General features: G+C 39.7%; 1 protein-coding gene across 1 annotated transcript in view; it reads left to right on the forward strand.

Moving 5' to 3' along the window:
- Positions 1-16982, forward strand: part of PSMD1 (proteasome 26S subunit, non-ATPase 1) — a 74181-nt gene that overhangs the window by 39050 nt on the left and 18149 nt on the right. Inside the window, exons 17-18 of the mRNA XM_086468692.1 lie at positions 9132-9246; positions 12227-12343. Coding sequence (XP_086324818.1) covers positions 9132-9246; positions 12227-12343 — 232 coding nt within the window. The remainder of the gene's footprint in view (positions 1-9131; positions 9247-12226; positions 12344-16982) is intronic.

A 16982-nucleotide genomic window follows, 5' to 3' on the forward strand; every position in this document is an offset into this window, starting at 1 on the left:
GGAACTGAGACATCTAAATTTACCCAGTACTTGATGGGGGGGCGAGTAAAGCGCTTATTTTTGTAATCTGAGCAGGGCTTTTATTAAGCACAGCCTTTTCTCTCCTTCTCTCTTTCTCTCTCTCTCTCTCTCAACTCTGCTGAAGACTTAACGCTTACATTTCCCCCTTCAAGCAGAGGCTAAAACGGCTGTCACAGCGTTAAGCTGAACGACCGCTCAGTTACTGAGAAGATTTGATGTGTTGCAGTTTTCAGGTGAAGAAAGCCTTACCTCTTTCTCTTGCATTTTAGTAGAGTTCACTTTGCATCCAGGAAGATCCTTTGTCATTTTATTTTTCATCACATGGTGGATTTTAAGATAAGATTTTTCTCTACTTGTTTATTTGGTTTTGGTTTTTAAAATTTTTCTAAAGCTTGTTTCTTTGTGTGCTTTTGTTTAGCACTTATGTTTCTTCTGACACCAAATTAAGAATTTCCGTTTTGGGAAAACTGTTTTTCTTACCCAGGTATTTTCTCCAACTCTTGAATGGAGGAGAAGAATCATCCTTGCCACATTTAATAAAGATAGAAATAAGGTCGTGTTCTTTTTTTTGCTGTCCTTTCTCTTCCATCCTTTTGATGATTTTACTTAAGTGATTAGCGGAGTCTACCTGCAGTTTTCTCTCTTCTTCGTTAGCAAAGCTTGCAGTCTACTGCTGCCCTTGTTTGTTGATTGACTTATTCCAGCCCATCCAGCTCCAGAGCTTGAAAAGCAGGGAAGTAAATGAGTGGGGGTTTGGCTGGAAAAGAGCCAGAGAGAGTTAATTGATTCAGTGCTCCCGTACTATAATGTGTGCTCCTTGTAGCTGTATCAGGATGTGCAGATCCTGTAAAGGACCCTTCACAATACAGTATTGTAGCTATTTGCACCCTGCCTGTGTATGCCTGCATGCTCGCGTGCTGTCTGGATGAAAGCACAGTTAACCCTAAAAACTTCTGCTGCCCTGTAAACACGCCAGGTTTTTTTCTTGACTAATTTTAGAAAAGTACTGTCTAGCACACTCTTTCAAGTGCGTGTACTGTTACTTTAAATCTTTCTTCGTGCAGCTGCTTTTTATTATCATGAGCGTTCTCTTTTGTTACCTTCCAACTTCCAGTCAGATGTGTGTATGTCTTGCAGTTCCGCATTAAAATGGAAATAGAGCTCACTTCCAAGGGCGTTAGCTGGGCAAGTGTCTAACAGAGTCCTTGAGTTTAAGGCCAGAAGAGACCCCCGATATGTCACCAGCCATTACGTTCCATGAATTGTAAGTGCTCGCCAGGCTTGAGGAATCGGGTCCTCAGTGAGCTGTGAATCAGTTTGTATTTGTCTAAAAAAATTTAAAAAGCATTGATATCTTTAGGATGCAGCTACTTTGGGGCCAAAGAGAGAAAGCTGCTGGCAGAAATCAGTAGAAATACTTGACTTAAAGTGCATTCAGATCATACAATAGAATTTCCAGCAAAGCAGTTTTCACTTGTTCTTGATTTTTCGTGTTTAAAGGAAACTTTTGTTAAGATTCCATGCTGAATTCATTTGCAATTGATTTTTGATGTAGTTATTCTTCAGAAAAGTGTGTATTGGGGAATAAAGATTAATCCAGCTATACTAATTCTGTTTCCTTATCTGACTGCATCCCCATTGTCACCCCTGACCGTACTGAGAGAGTAGAGCACATGAAAACATACAAAAAGCAGAAATCAAGAGAGGACAATACTGTATTGGGCTGATGAGTGTTTGGGTTCAGTTTTCCATAAGATCAACTATGTCTAATCAACTTCTGTTTTATTCTGTAAATCTTGAAGGCTCTCCTGGTGTTAATCTAACTGAACTTCGAGTCTTTACCAGAATTTCTGTTGCATTAAACACAGCCAGTGTTCACTCTTTCTGATTATACAGATGAAGCTTGTTTTCCTTCATCATTGACACTTGAGCTATTTTTTTCCTTGCTGAAAGGTGGCTAGAGTTATTACCACTTTCTGGAGATGGAGCTATTGGCAGTATAACTGAATCATAAATGGAAAAAAAAAAATGTTCCGGAGTAAACCCACCGAAGTACATTAAAAGACAGATTAATCCTTTAACTTTAGTGGTCTGCTTGTGGGTGTATGCCACATGCAGACCTTCATGTCGTATCTCTGAATTTAAAGAACGGAATTTAAAACTTCTGGGGGGAAAAAAATAGACAATGCATCTGTTGGAACCGTCTGCTGATCATCAGCATCAGTTACTGATCAAGCCTGTGTTGGAGCTGAAGCATTATGTTGAAAGAGGGTTATTTTTTTTTACTTTTTACATTTTCTCTTTCACAGCACAGTAGACACTATACCTCAGTCACTTCAGTGTGGGGGATGTGTCAGAGTTACAGAAGTGTAATTTTGCCAACTTGAGTTCTGTATTACCTCTTCAGAAATTTTCTTCGCAGACTTTACTGTCTGAGAAGTATCACTGTTGGTTACTGCAGTGAAGAGCTGTTTTGGTCAAAGTGAAAATCAAGTGTTCAGACTTCTCTGGAATGCCTCAGTGGATGTTACAGTGTAATTTATATGACGAAATCATCTCTTTAGCCACTAAAATGGCTATATTAAATAAATAAACTGGGAGGGGGAAGGCACCTTGATGAAGCACCAGCTGAAGGCTGTACTGTTGCCAGCAGATTGCTCTGATGAAAGCTGCATGAATGCACATATCTAATTGAAAAGGAAATCTTTTTTTTAAATACAGTTGAAAGCAGAGTTTTCTTAGGAACTCAGAGGAAGATGATATAAGTTTACTTGCATGTAGGCTTGCATAGCGTATGTAACTGCTTGGTGGATTATTTATTTCAGATGACTAGAAAACTCATCTGCCTTTTATGAAGTTTTTTTGAACTTTCCAAGGTTTGAATCATTTTTGAGAAACACATCCTCCTGTGTATCTCTTCTAGATCTGCAGCAGGTTCCTCACTGTGTGATTCTGACCAGGCTTTTTGTGTCCTGCCCTATGTCCAGTTCCTCTCCTGTGTTGATGAGCGTTAAACCCTAAATCTTGCTAGACCCCACTCCTAATTCACCGTAACCAGAGTATTTGAACTGTGCATGAATTTTTTTTTTTTCCGCCTCTTGCTGTTATTTCTGTTTTCAAGTTGCCAATACTACTTTATTTGAATGGAGTCACGTCTGCATTAGATGTGAGCTGACACTGGTGAGTGACAGTGTTGTTCAGTCGGTGCTTGTCCCTCAAGTTCATCTGCTGCGCTGTTGGCAGCACTCAGCCTCAGCTGCCTGGCTGTGGGGGACCTCCTAGGAGTTCTCGTTCTTTAGCAAGTCTTGTTCAGGCAACTGGGAGGCATTTCAGGGAAAAACGTTGTGGAGAAGGAGGCTGTGTTGCACATGAGATAGCAACAGGAAATTCCCAGCATGGGGATATCTTGGATCCTTTTTGTTGAGGGAGAAAGATGGGGTTTACACTTGTGCTTAGTCTGCACTGAAATATGCCAGTCCATTGCATTTTTCTCTGCAGGTTTTCCATCTTCTATGTTTTCCCCCCTCTGCCACACCCCCTCCTTCAGAAATGACTGCAAATTGTGCAATTAGATATCTGCATTCCTCCTTTATTAACTCGTTCATGGGTGAAATGAAACGTGTGTTAAGCTTTTCTTTTTTCTGTCACTACACTACGAAAGCAACTTGTGGAAATAGTTCTGTATCAAATGATTAATTCATGTCTGATAGTTTAGAAAGTCATAAATATTTAGAATCTTTTGAAATATGACTGGGGAGACTTAATGAGAAATTTAAAAGATATATTTGACATTATTCTTTAATTCTCGTGACATTTCATTTTTCACTGAGTTGTAAAGTCCTTAAATATTTAGACTAAAAAATAAATGTATGCTAGTGATGCTTCAGACACTTCCATTTTTAGTCTCAATCACAAGATCAGTGTGATGGTTTATTTTCAGTATTCTGTTTGTTTACTTATTGATGCTACTTTATATACATATACAGGTTTCATGTTTAAATATTGCTCAAATATAAGTAGCAATAGTTTTCTAACCTTCAAGATGTGCAACTTACAGAATTGGAGATAAACTGTGCAAAGATATTTGGATGTGATCTAAGAAATGAAGCAGAATATGCTTCAAGATAAGGCAATCTGAGTTTTTAATTTGTCTTGTGGCATTGTTGCGTGCCTCTTGGGGAAAAAAAAAAATAAAAAAAAATTAAAGGGGCTTCTTAAACAGAGTCGATGTACCTAACTGTTTCTCAGCTTTCAGTAGCTCAATAAGGCTCTTGTAGGCAAAGCCTACTAAGAGTTATGGTATCTGCAGGTGTTGCAGTTGTAATTACCTTCAGAAAAAGGTAAAAATTCTGCTGTGTTAGTAACAGTCGACATCCTGGGTTTTGCTTTGTGAATTTTTGTACTGGAGGCTTAAGAAAAACTTCCTTTTCTCTTTGGAAGTAGTGAAGAATCCCAAACTTTCTTTGGTTTCTCAGAAATTCTAGGGCACTTACAAGCTAAGTATCAGTTTTTATAGACAAAATATAACATTTAGATGTATATAAATATGTCACATATAATTATATCCAGGAGATTAACGTCTCCAGGAATGAGATCAAAGTTGAGGCTAAGACAAAGGTAATTGGGCAGGAGTTAGGCAGCTCCTTTGCATTCTCTCTCACTCTGGTTTCAATGAAGATTCAAAATCCTTAGCTGCATAGGATGTTCGTTTCTTGTGAAGGTTTTGAGAACAACCAGTTGGTGAGTAAAACTAGTAAAATGCTAGCTATTATGTTTTGCTGAGAATCTCTCATTATTGACTTGTTGCATCTTTCTTCTTCTTTATTGTTTTGTTTATGACTTTTGAAACAAACCAAACTGGATCTTGGAGGAAGTCCTTCATCTGCAGCCCATATATCACAACAGTAAAACTTACCCTGGTGTAGGGTGGAAAGCAAGCTGTAGTTGACCGCTGTGGTGAAGTCCTGTAGAGGAAACTTTTAGGCTTTTTTGGCTTCTTGATTCATTTAGTTCCCTGGTAGCAGAACAAAGCTGGAGCTAGTTGTGATACTGTTTTGTCATATGTGTGTGGGGGTTCACTGTTGTTTGTGTTTTGATGACTTATGTAGGACCAGCTGAGCAATTTTCAGATGAAAATGAGGGACATAATCAGGCCATTCTTTTGTCATCATTTTGCTATTGTAGTAAAATGTAATTGCAAAAGCAAACTGCTTGAGCAAAACCAGTGTTAGGAAAAGAGGAAGGAACCAGTGCATTAAAGATAATTTGTTTTTTTTAAAAATAGCCATTGCCTGTCTTTCTAAGATACACAGCCCAGTTGAGAGACATGCCTTGGGCTTTAATGTAGGAATTTTTAGATGAAATTACTGGACTGTGTTATGGGAAAGTCAGAATAGAGGACTAATGGACGTTGCTTCTGTCCTCGAAGTATATTAAATATACTCCAGGTTTAGAATTTTTACTATTGACTTTTAAGAGAGAGGAAGAAATTGCGTCTGGAGATGAAACTTCTGCCCACTAAATCTCCAGATGTTATCCTGGTATTTCATGTGATATTATCTTTCTGATGTTTAACTTGCAGTAATGACAGATGTCCATATTGGGACTGACAAAGAGTAGCCCGTGGCTGAGCGTGACTTCTGACAAACCATTTATCTTTTTTTTAGTTCTGTTTTTAAGTTTTCTCACACTCTCATTACTTCTGTCCCGCCAGAGGTTTCTACTCGATAACTATATTGATTCATCCGTCAGCACAAGAGTAGTGGAGGTCTCCAGCAGGGAGCCAGAGGGATGGACTTAGTTTGGGAACCTGCGTGGGACTTGGTACCAGTGAAGTGGAAACTTCCTCCGTCAGCAGCAGGACTGCCCCTCCATTGTGCTGAATGTCAAGTCGGCAGCTCATGTGGCTGTCCTCGAAGTGAAGGGCGAAAGCCTCGGGCCAGGGGGAGGAGAACGTGGTCATGTTTTAAACATATTCCCCAACTGGATTACCAGTTGGAAGTAACGCCACAGGAGCATGATTGCAGCCTGTAGCTGCTTATGAGTGCTTTTTAGTTTTTCTTTTGATCACTTGGCAGAATTGTTTTGCGTTCTATTAATTTTATTAAGCTTGGGTTTGGGTTTTTATGGGCTCATCTTCGGCAACAGTGTGTAGGACTTTGTAAAGCGTCTCAGCAGTAGAGCGAGCAAGCAAATGTTATTGCTTAAGCATTGATGCCAACAGTGCTGTTGTGTACTGAAGTCCTGTTCCTCTGATATGCATTTTTACAAGACACTTTTGCTTCCTCAACCCACTTGTGGCTCTCCCTTCTAGTTCTCTATTATGTGGGAAGAAACTTTTTGAAGATTGCGGGTTTGAGAAGACTCTGTTACTGGGGAAGGTGGTGGGACACATTAAGTAGCTTTAACTCCCGAAGCAGATTTACAGAAGGCCCTCTGTCAAAATGTTTGACTGTTTAATGGATAGATTTGAGATAAAAGCATTTAAAATAATGGCCACAAAGAATGTAAATCTGGCTAAGAATTTTGTAATCAATTAGTGTACATTAATCCTGATTTTATCATGAAAACTGTGTTGGAACTTCTGAGCCTGCAGACACAAAGATGTGTCCAAGTTAATGATTCTATAAAATTGAGCTTTCTGAACGGGAATTTAATGATTAATGCTTCATGCGCATAATCATGTCTTTGCCAGAAGATGTTTTTCTCTTCTTTGCTCACAATCTGCCTGTTTAACTTGCTGAAGTAAAGCAAACACAAAGGTGTTAAGAGTCTTTGTGCAAGAGCTGAAGTCTTTTGTGCAGCTGAATGCTTGGATTCATTTATTATAGGATTTGTGACTTCTGGTCTCTGCATCAGCTCATTTCTTAAAAAAACATTGCCAGCATCCAGGCTGTTATTTGAGCAAGAGACTGACAGGTAGTTTTAAATGTGTCTTTTAGTTTGTAGTCTTCACTTCTACCGCTTGCTTGAAGGATGGAATCTTTCTGTTTCCCAACTCTTCCCTCTTTCTTAACATTTGTTTTCATGGCTGCATCTTGGAGGCAGCAGAGTTTTCATCAACTTTGTGTCTGTTCCTCTCTTATTTTTTATATATATATATGGGTGCTGTTTGGAGGGTGGTTTTTGGTAAGGTGCTGATGGTAGGTGGGATTCTTTCCCCATGTGGGTGTTTTAGGAAAACTCCTAAAGAAATGGACTGTTGGAAGCAGGGGTGAGGTAGAAGATCTGGGTACTTGCTGCCATTACTGCCGAGGGGTTGAGTAGCCTCTGAAACCTGGGTGCTTTCAGGTCCCTTCAGCAATGCTGGAGGAGGACTGGAGCCTGTGTGGTGTTGCTGCCTGTCTGTGGTCAGCTGAGCAGAAGAGAGGAGTGTAAAGAGGAGTTTAGGACTAGCCATCAGAGGAGACTATGGAAAAGTGTTGAAATGGGAAGAGATAATAACTAGAATAGAAACCAACTGATTTTGTGTGTGAACTATAACCAAAATATGAGCATGGTGTTATAGGAGCACGTCTTCTGTCCCCAATCCCAATGAAAGAGGAGAGTGAACTAGGTTATTGCTTAAGGTTTTTTTTTTTTACTTCTGTTTTCTGTGATTCAGGTATTCATTTAAATAAAACCAATGCTGGAGCATACTCTATAACATTTTTTCTACCTCTTGAGTTGTTGAGTGCTTTGATAGACAATGACCCTACACGATGCTGTAATTCCTGTGTACAACAGGTATTGCTGCCAGCCTCCAACCTTCATCTTTCAGTGTAGCAAACGTGAGAAGGGAAGCTAAAACGAAGGTGTTCTTGGCTCTTGCTTTGTATGTTTCAGTCTGAAATCAGGTTATAGTCAAATTAAATGGCTTGCAAGTCTGCTTTTAAGATTGTGAATGCGACAATTAAAGCTAGTCTGGGCTGCAAGACACAGTGAGGTGGAGTGGATAACCAGATGATGTGCACTGTGAAAACGGACGTAATTGAATCACTTGTAATTTGTAGTTTCCCATCTTTCTTTTTCATGAGGATGTACTTGCCAACCACATTCCTGCATCGCTCTTGTGTTCATGGGGTCATGAGATTGGGTAAATTTAACAGATTAGCTGTGATGGATGTGCTTGTGATGCCTGTGAGTTCAGAATGCAGACTTGTCTGACACAGAGATACTTATTCTACAAACAATTTTGCCTTTGCTGCATTAGAAATGCTGAAATTGGCAGTGCAAGATAGTACAAAGTGGTTTGTGTGGCATCAAAATCAATGGAGTGATAAATATAACTGCAAAGATAGGAGGGAAATTAATATATCCACACCTGTGAGTTCTGCCCTACTTCAGAAATACTCAATATTCACAAGGCTGTTTGCATTAGCAACATGTGCTTCTTGGCTGTAGGAAATTAAGGGTTCCCTTTCATCTCACCCACCACTGGGCTAGAAGTTCCGTTGCTGTAATGACCAACAGGACACTGGTTCCCAGCTGGTGAGGCATGGAGCATATACTCCCATTTCAGATCACTTAAAAGGCAGCAACATCACAGCATGATATTGTAAGGAGGCAACAGTAGACATTGCTGAGAACCTGATTGGAAGTGTGAGTTGTATCAGCACTTCCTCACATGCTTTGATTTACAGCAGTAGGTGGGAGTGAGGAGGAGGCAGTAGAAGCAGTGGTTGCAAAAGGGAATTTGGGACCCACCGACCTTGAAGGCTGATTGAATACTGGAGTTGGGTTTTGTGTCTGCTGATGGGAGATTGAGTACTGTGTGTCTCATGGAGAGTGAACCTCTGCTAGAAAGTCTGTCACAACAGCATGATTTCTGGAGATAAAGACCTCAGTCTCAATAGATGTGTTGTTCTTCTGGGTAATCTTTTAAAGACAGAAAATAGGCACTAAAAAGGAAGACAGTGGGAACTGTGTGATATCTGCAGCAACAGGGAAGTTTATTCATTTGTGCACTTCCCCGTTCTCTTAGTCCATTTCTTCCACCCCTCTGGTTTACATTTTGAGAAATGCAAAACGTACAGTGTGGAAGGGCCATTTTAAATCTTCCACTATGAACAGAGTGAAGTCTTCATATTTTGAAGAACAATAACCAATGTTCTTTTTTTGCCTTTCTTTAGGACTCCTGAGCAGTGTCCGAGTGTGGTTTCTTTGCTGTCAGAGAGCTACAATCCCCATGTGCGTTATGGGGCTGCCATGGCTTTGGGTATCTGCTGTGCGGGCACTGGAAACAAGGTGAGGACCAGACGCATCCATTGCCAAGACTGTTTCTGCTCTGTCCTGCCACAGAGGTGTTTTTGTGGAAACATCACACACAGAGATCAGATTTCTCACACATGAACACTGCTAGCCAGTTGGAGTAGAGCAGTGCTTCTTTAAATTCTGTAGGTGTCCTGGGCATAGAGATTCTTTTACTGCTAGTACAGAGTAGATAAAGTAGAAGAATGGTTTTATACATTATTGCCACGTTCTTGGGATTTTGATTTCAAAACTGAAAGTTGCCACTGAACTTTAGGTGTATGTTCAGTGCTCCAAAATCGATACTCCTTTGCCCTTGGAGCTGATCTTTTACAGACTGCTTTAGGGGTAACAAGGGGATGCCAATGACAGGAAGACAGCAGGTATTACGCATAACTTCTAGCTCCGTTTTTCTTCTCTGTGATACACAATTCATGGAAGATCCATGTAGTAAAGCCAAGTGCAATGAAATTTAATGAAATTTACTGTAGCTTCAAGTGTGTAATTCACAGCCAGTAGATTTTATTCTCACTTTATAAGTGTCAGTGAAGGATGATTCTCACAGATGATACTTCTAGAGTAGAAGGATTCCCACTTCTGCTGTGGGAAGTGAGCACCCATTGGGACAAGCAGCAAGTAAACTTGGGGATAAGCTTCCTCTGCTTCACCTACGTGTGTGTATGATCTGTACTGGTACTGAATCACAGTTTCAAAACAGGTGCACAGACTGTCCATGTGGAAGTAGTATTTCATGCTTCTGAGTCTTTGATAAGTCTTATGCTTATCTGTATCATCCCTTCCTCAGCTAGTATTAAACACTTGGTCTGTGGCTCTTGCAAGTGAGTGCTCCCCAGCATGTCACTTGTGTTGTGAAATGCACAGAATGCGCTGCCTGCTGTCTTTAGTATCTAGAGAAAACTGAAAGTCCTATTTTTACCCAGGTTGCTTTATTCTCTAGTGGAAGGTGGAATCAAGGAGCTAATTATTTTTAACCTGCTGCATCCAACAACTTAATTTAAGTTGGAATGCTTTTAGTCGCACAAAGTAGTCTGTTTTAGTTCCAGATACATTGTGTGATAAAGACCTGAACCATCTGATTATGTGCAGACATGTCTTCCAGAGCTTATATTAGTAAGTTTTGAAGGCTCAAATGTATTAAACTTTGGGGGTCAGAAAGACCAGCTTTTTGTCATAGTGGATGTTCCATACATAGTACTGAACGTGTGAGTCGCCTTCGGGTGGAGAAGCACAGCCTCCAACATAGCTCAATAGGCAAAAGCAGTGTAAGCAAAGGCATGATATTATTCTAAAGTGGTTCTTAGAAATAGTGTTTTGTATAAAATCAGCTTGTTTTTAAAAGCCTCATCCTGCCAGAAGTAACACTGAGAGGGGTCTGTGCTGGGAGGCTTGTGCACTTAATTGCGTTTGCTTATGTCCTCAGTAAGTGTGGACAGGAGAGAGCTCCGTACCAGAGATTGCCAAGTGATTCTGTCTGAATTCTGTAGTCAGAAGGTCACATAATAGATTTAAAAAGCTCTTTGAGCTTCTTGGGTGGATGTCTAACTGTTATCTCTCCTGTTCCTGTATCTAACAGCTTGCTTCACATGCCATTTCTAAGTGCTTTTAGAAAGCCCCTGTGTTACCACAAACCAAATTTATCTGTGCAGCCCAATGCTGTACAAACTGCGCTCTCAGGTTTATTCCGCTTAAATCTGGAGACCGTGGTTGCCAAAGGCTGGCTGAGCCCGCTAAGAACTTGCTGCTGTTGGAGCGGGTAGTCTTGGTCCTTTCTGCCACTTTTTGCTTTGCCTTGTGTCCAGCTCCCTAGTGAGCCGACTCAGACACAAACTCACAGAAAACTGACCCAGATAACAACAAAAAAGGGAACAGTTCTCTGTTGAATTATTGAGCTGGAAAAGCTCACTGAGAGGTGAGACAAGGGCTAGCACAGGGAAAGGGAAGGGACTGGATGGCTAAAGGGAAATTGAGGAAGGAGAGGAATCTTATTTTGGTAGCAGTGAGTTTAGATGAGCTCAGTTGTCCTGTGTAATGTGTGCTGAGGACCTTGCATGGTTAAAAATGAATTTGTGTCTAATAATTCTATGTATATTTAAGTCATGGCTTGCAAAGTGGCAGAACTGTAAACGGAGATGAAGAAATGTGATGATTTAGACCGAGATGCCTGCAGATTGCCAATGCTGCTGGTATTGGGTACATCTGAGCAGCATTTATTACAGTAGGCTCTCTTACCGCTTTTCCTAATCAGTGACTGCATTGAAAGGAGTGCTTATTGGTAGATCATGTGGATAGCTCGTGGATCATGTTCCTGTTGCACTTAGCTGGGAAGTTACTGAATTTAAAGAAGCAACAGAATGTTTTGAAATGTTATAAAAACCTAGATTTACTATACGGGTGCTCAGGCAGCCGCGCTCCATGTAGGTTTTAAATGAATGCTTTCGTGTGATGCTAAATGTTTCAGCCTCTAACAATAAAGTGTAAGGCCAAGAATTTGTAACCTGGACTGTTTTACCATCTCATTTTCTAACCTCCAACATGTTTGATATCTCTGGTTCATTTGTTCCTTATTCAGAAAATGAAGGTAAGAACACGAAGATGCATTTTGTTGGGAAGAATGGCAAAGAAAGTGTACGAATAATTTATGTGTGCTATTTAAGGCATGTCAGTAGTTCTAATGTAATGAATGCATCTGTTGTGTACAACAACTGTTGTTTATCTGTTGCCCTATTTCTTGTTCCATCCATCACTTGGGTTTTGTGGTTTTTCTTTTCTTTCTGATTTTTAGATTAAAATCCACAGAAATACAGATTTCTGCTTCATTTACCAAGAACAGGCAAAATATATTAAAAAGTATATCTGATAGCATCAATCTGATGACCTTCCATTAGAGTACTGAATCTTGGGATACTAAAAATTATAGTATTAACATTGTGACTGCTTATTTCTTGCTTTTTTTTAGGAAGCAATTAATTTGCTTGAGCCAATGACAAATGATCCTGTGAACTATGTACGTCAGGGAGCTCTGATTGCATCTGCCCTTATCATGATCCAGCAGACTGAGATTACCTGCCCAAAGGTAATGTGGCATACTGTACATACCAGGTTTTTAGGTGTCAAAAATCGTCTTGGATGCCAATTCTTTAGTGCTTGGTACTGCACGTAAGCGTTGGCAAGAGAGCTTACATGCAGTGTAAAGAGCCAGAGCTGAATGCACAGCAGGAAGCTCCTGCATGGTTCAGAGCTTGCGCTTTTGAATGGGGGAGCGACACATGCTGATGGAAACATGCCTGAGAGATGATAGCATTTTAACTCTAGGCATTAAAAGAATAAATGCTCTTTCTTAAAGCATCTTGTAATGATATGAAAGCGACTGTCTTCCACTCACATGCACCGAGGCCTGTATGCTCATGCTTTATGTGAACACCGTTATTTAGTAAAGTTGGTTTTGATGTTAGTAAACTTAGTTTTGGATGTGGTCACCCTGCAGGGAACTGTTATAACTATGTTTATGTCGTAGCTAGTCTTAGACTTTTCAGGTGAAACAGTTTTTGCTGTCAGAACTGGTTTACTGGCTTTATAGCAAATACATTTTTTAATGGAGTTTTTCTTTCTGCTCAGAAGGCAAAAAGGATTGCATATGCTGTGTTTAGCTTTTAAACGTAATTTGCCCTGTGAATATATGACAGATGATGATATGCAAACATTTGTACAGACTAAGGTTCCCCTTTTCATCTGCTCTGGTGAGTGCTCAGGCACAGCAGTAGCTGGTACTTTGCTACTCATGTGTCATATATGGGTTGCTTTTATTGATGGCATTTTAGAGATTGAACTGTGATAAAAGCAGCCACATTTTTTACTGCATTTGGATGGGGAGAAAGAAAAGAAAGCTCTTTGTCCAGTGGAAAATTTTACTTAGGAAAGTCAGCAAAGGAAATCTAGAAATATAGGTGTTTGAGTATTTCCAAGTCATGGAACATGAAGATTTGCTGGCAGACAGTTTGTTCCTTTGAATTATTTAAAAACAAAACAAACCAAACCAATTAGTTTTCACTAAGCAGAATCTGTGAGCATTGTTTGTATTATCAGAATTGTAGTTCAACTGAATAAGCCTGTGGAGAACACTAGAGTTCTATTGGATCCCCTTATCTTCCAAGATACAAATTCTCTGTAATGTAAAGCTGAATTATCTTCTAAGGAAGGAAACTGCTTGTTGTTTTTATTGTTTCTTCCTTGGTCAGGTGTTTGGAATGCCAGCCCACAATATAGGAGATCAGGTTTAATCATTCTGTGTTCCTCCAATGCTGGGCAAATTGTACAGCTCTCTTGTGCCTCAGTTTCCCACCTGAAAGAAATAAAGATGATACTTTCTTCTGTGAAAGGACATTTATTATGAGAATAAATACATTTTAGTTCGCAAAGCACCGTGATCTGGGAGTGGGAATTGCAGACTGCTCTGAATCAGTCAGACATCCGAGGCTACTGTGAATTACTGCTGAGTCCATCTATTGGAGTTTCAGTCTTTTTGAGATGATGGGTGAAAGAGCCTGTGTGTCCTAAAGAAAAGTGCAAACAGAAAAACCACTAGCAAAAACAGAGATTGTTTGAGGTGTGTCGTAAGTCAGATCTCTTTCCCCAAAGAGGCCTGGTAACCTTGACTTCAGAGGTACGTGTGATACCTAGGCTGGTTAAATGGGTGATTAAAGCAGTTGGCTAGCAAATACAGGGTGAGATGTATAGTCTGGGCTTCAGTGACTTTTAAAAATGAGGAGAGGAACGGAAAAAGCTTTATGTCAGAGCCTTGTTTGGGCCAAAATTTGTGTGGTGTTGCACAATACAGATACAGAAGGCAATTCCTTACCCAGTCATAGAAGCACTGCAGATATTAAAAAACAACCCCCCAAAACCAGATTATGAAATAATAAATAATCCCTGAAATATTCTGCTAATTTCAGAACTAAACACAGAATATATAAATTTTACTTGTTTCAAACACCCCAAAAGTTAGTTATAACCATCATAGTTTCTTGCTCAAAAGTAAAAGGAATATTTTGAGGAATATGCTGCCAATTAAGTTATTTATTATCCATGGGAAACTTTTTTTGGAGTGCTCTGACAGTCTGAAGAAAAGTTATTTTACTCTGATATGGAAGGGTGGAGTTCAGAAAACGAGCCATTTTTGGATTACACTGACATATTTTGATCTAATTAAGATTCCTAAGTGGCATGCTGGTGCACTGTGTGCCGAAGCGTCTGACCTGATATATGTGAGTATTTGCGTCGTGGGATAAGCAGCTACTAAGAGGATCATGAAGGATTTAGTATCCTACGAGTTGTATGTGTGGTCTTGATGGCGTTATAGAGAAGCTAAATTTTACATATCATAATCTCACTGCTGCTGAATACTTTGTGATGCTTTGCATGTGAGAGATGGTGATTTTAATAAAAATTGTGACGTATAATCTGACCAGCTTCCTGACACTACTTTTCAATTTTGTCTGTGCTGGGATTTTTTTTTTTTTTTTTGTAAACTTCTTGTTTGTGAGCTTTGGGTTAGAAGGACTTTAAATTCTCTGGCGATAATTTGGAATGTAGATGGTAGCAAACAATCTTCCTTGACTAGATTTAGATTTTTCAGGAGTAAAATAACTTCAGAGTTCTGAGATCTGAGCCTTGCTATGCTGAAATGCCAGCAATAAACAGATTTAAGAATCAAAGTATTTTGATTTAAAAGAAACCATTTTTTTTGGTGAGAGAATGTAGATTTATGCCTTTGAATGACCTTTGCTGTCCTCTTTCCTTTGTATTAGTTGTCCTCTTTGTTGTGCTCACTCTTTATTTAAAGAGTTTAAATTTAAATAAAGAGTTTAAACAAAGAATTGTCATTATTTGGAGGTCCCTTGAACTTGCAAGTTCTCAAAGGGGTAGCAAATCTTGTGTAAAGCTGATTTGGCCTCTCTGGAGTTGAAACACAATTCCTCCATGTGCAGCCAGTGTGATTTTTCCTGGCCTCTGTTGATACATTTAAGAACCATATTAGTGCAGGATATAGAACAATAACAAGTTTATTTTGTGAAATGGAATCCTAAATTATAGATGTGATGAGATCATTGTAACAGAAATCAATGACAACTTCATTATGTATTTGTGACCTGCAGGGCAATTAAGACAGCAATTTTGGAGACGAACTACATGTCTGACATCTTGAATTTAATTTACTTTTTCCTGGTTTTGTGTTAGGATAGTCATCTTGGCAAAATGAGAAGATAATAAGGAAGGTCAAGGCTTTTCCTTCATCTTCCTTTGATCATCTTGACCTATTATCTTTAAGGTGTTGTGAAGAAACTAGAACCAGATTGCTCGTTTTCTTTTTTTTTTTTTTTTTTAATTTAGATGAAACTCCAGGTCTGGCTAGGATGCAAGAATCATTTTTGCTATATCCTAGTACATATTGTATGCTCTTTCAAGAGAGCAAACATATGCAGAATAACTTCATTTTTTGAAGAAGATAGAACAGGCAAACAGTTTAAAACCTGTTCTATTAAAAAAAAATTCCTAAATATTCTTGTTCTTAAGAACTTGCATTTACAGAAAGCATCATGCACATCACGTGCGATTGTTTCCCTTAGTTAACAGTTCATTAAGTCTTATTCTTAACAGTCTCACGGGCTTCATGTGCATGAATGTTGACTGGTGGAGGGAGAAGTGGTAAACAACCTGATAAATGACAGCTCCTCGGGTTTGTGGTAGGAAATGGTGCTGTATCATTCTCATCTCTTAAAGCCTGTGTTGTTTCCTCGGTATTTCCAAGGTTGCACTTGGCTTCATCAGAAATCAGTGGTATGTTGTTTTGGCCAGCACTAATTATCGGAATGGTGTGTGCGTATTGTTAGTAAAGATGAAATGAGTCACTGCCTACGTTTTAGTGTTCCTTCTGGAAGTTGCCCAAATAAATTCCGTGACAGCATTTCCAAATGCTATAAAATTTTCAAAGTGTTTGAAGGTTTCAAGGGAGAACAGCTTGTGGGTTTCATAGCATAGTAAATAAACCTATTCAGTAGTTTGGGATGTGCTTGTTGCTGTGGTTTGAAGGAAAAATAGTAGCAGATTAAAGGGCTCTATTAGACACGCTCTGACAGATTTTGCTTCAACAGTTTAAGAAATTACTGTCTGTTAACATGTTGCTTCCTTCTGTAGGAAGTGAATGCCCCGACAGCAAAGGCAGAACTGAGCTTTTGCCTGTACTGCTCTTGCTTTCTCCACAGGGACGGAGCAATGGCTCCATGTGAGGACGATACCTTCCTGAACCGCTACAGCTAGAGCTGCCAAAGCAGGCTTTCCCCAGCAGTGAGGAAGTTTTTCAGCTGGGACCTGATCCAGTCAAAAATCCCATTCCCGTGAACAGCATTTGCTTTGTAGGAACAGCCTGAATAAGCATGCAGGCCTGTTGTGCATGCGAGTGTTGAGGCAGTTCTTCGATCTGGGTTGGCTTGGTCCCTAAGGCCAGGCGTGGTAGTCTCCCACCCTTTCATAGAACAATTTTGCTTCCACTGATGTTAAAGTAAAACTTTGGAAAGGGCGTCCTTGCTCAATACATTTTCCAGGGTTGCCAGTAGTCCACAGTCATGTGGTATGGTGCACAGGTATGCAGAATTTATGTGAAAGCAGAACTCTCCTGATACAGCACCACATCTTTTGTATTTTTGTAACAAAGGGTA

This window comes from Leptosomus discolor, chromosome 7 (genome assembly GCF_034619465.1).
Source record: "Leptosomus discolor isolate bLepDis1 chromosome 7, bLepDis1.hap2, whole genome shotgun sequence".
Taxonomy (NCBI): domain Eukaryota; kingdom Metazoa; phylum Chordata; class Aves; order Leptosomiformes; family Leptosomidae; genus Leptosomus; species Leptosomus discolor.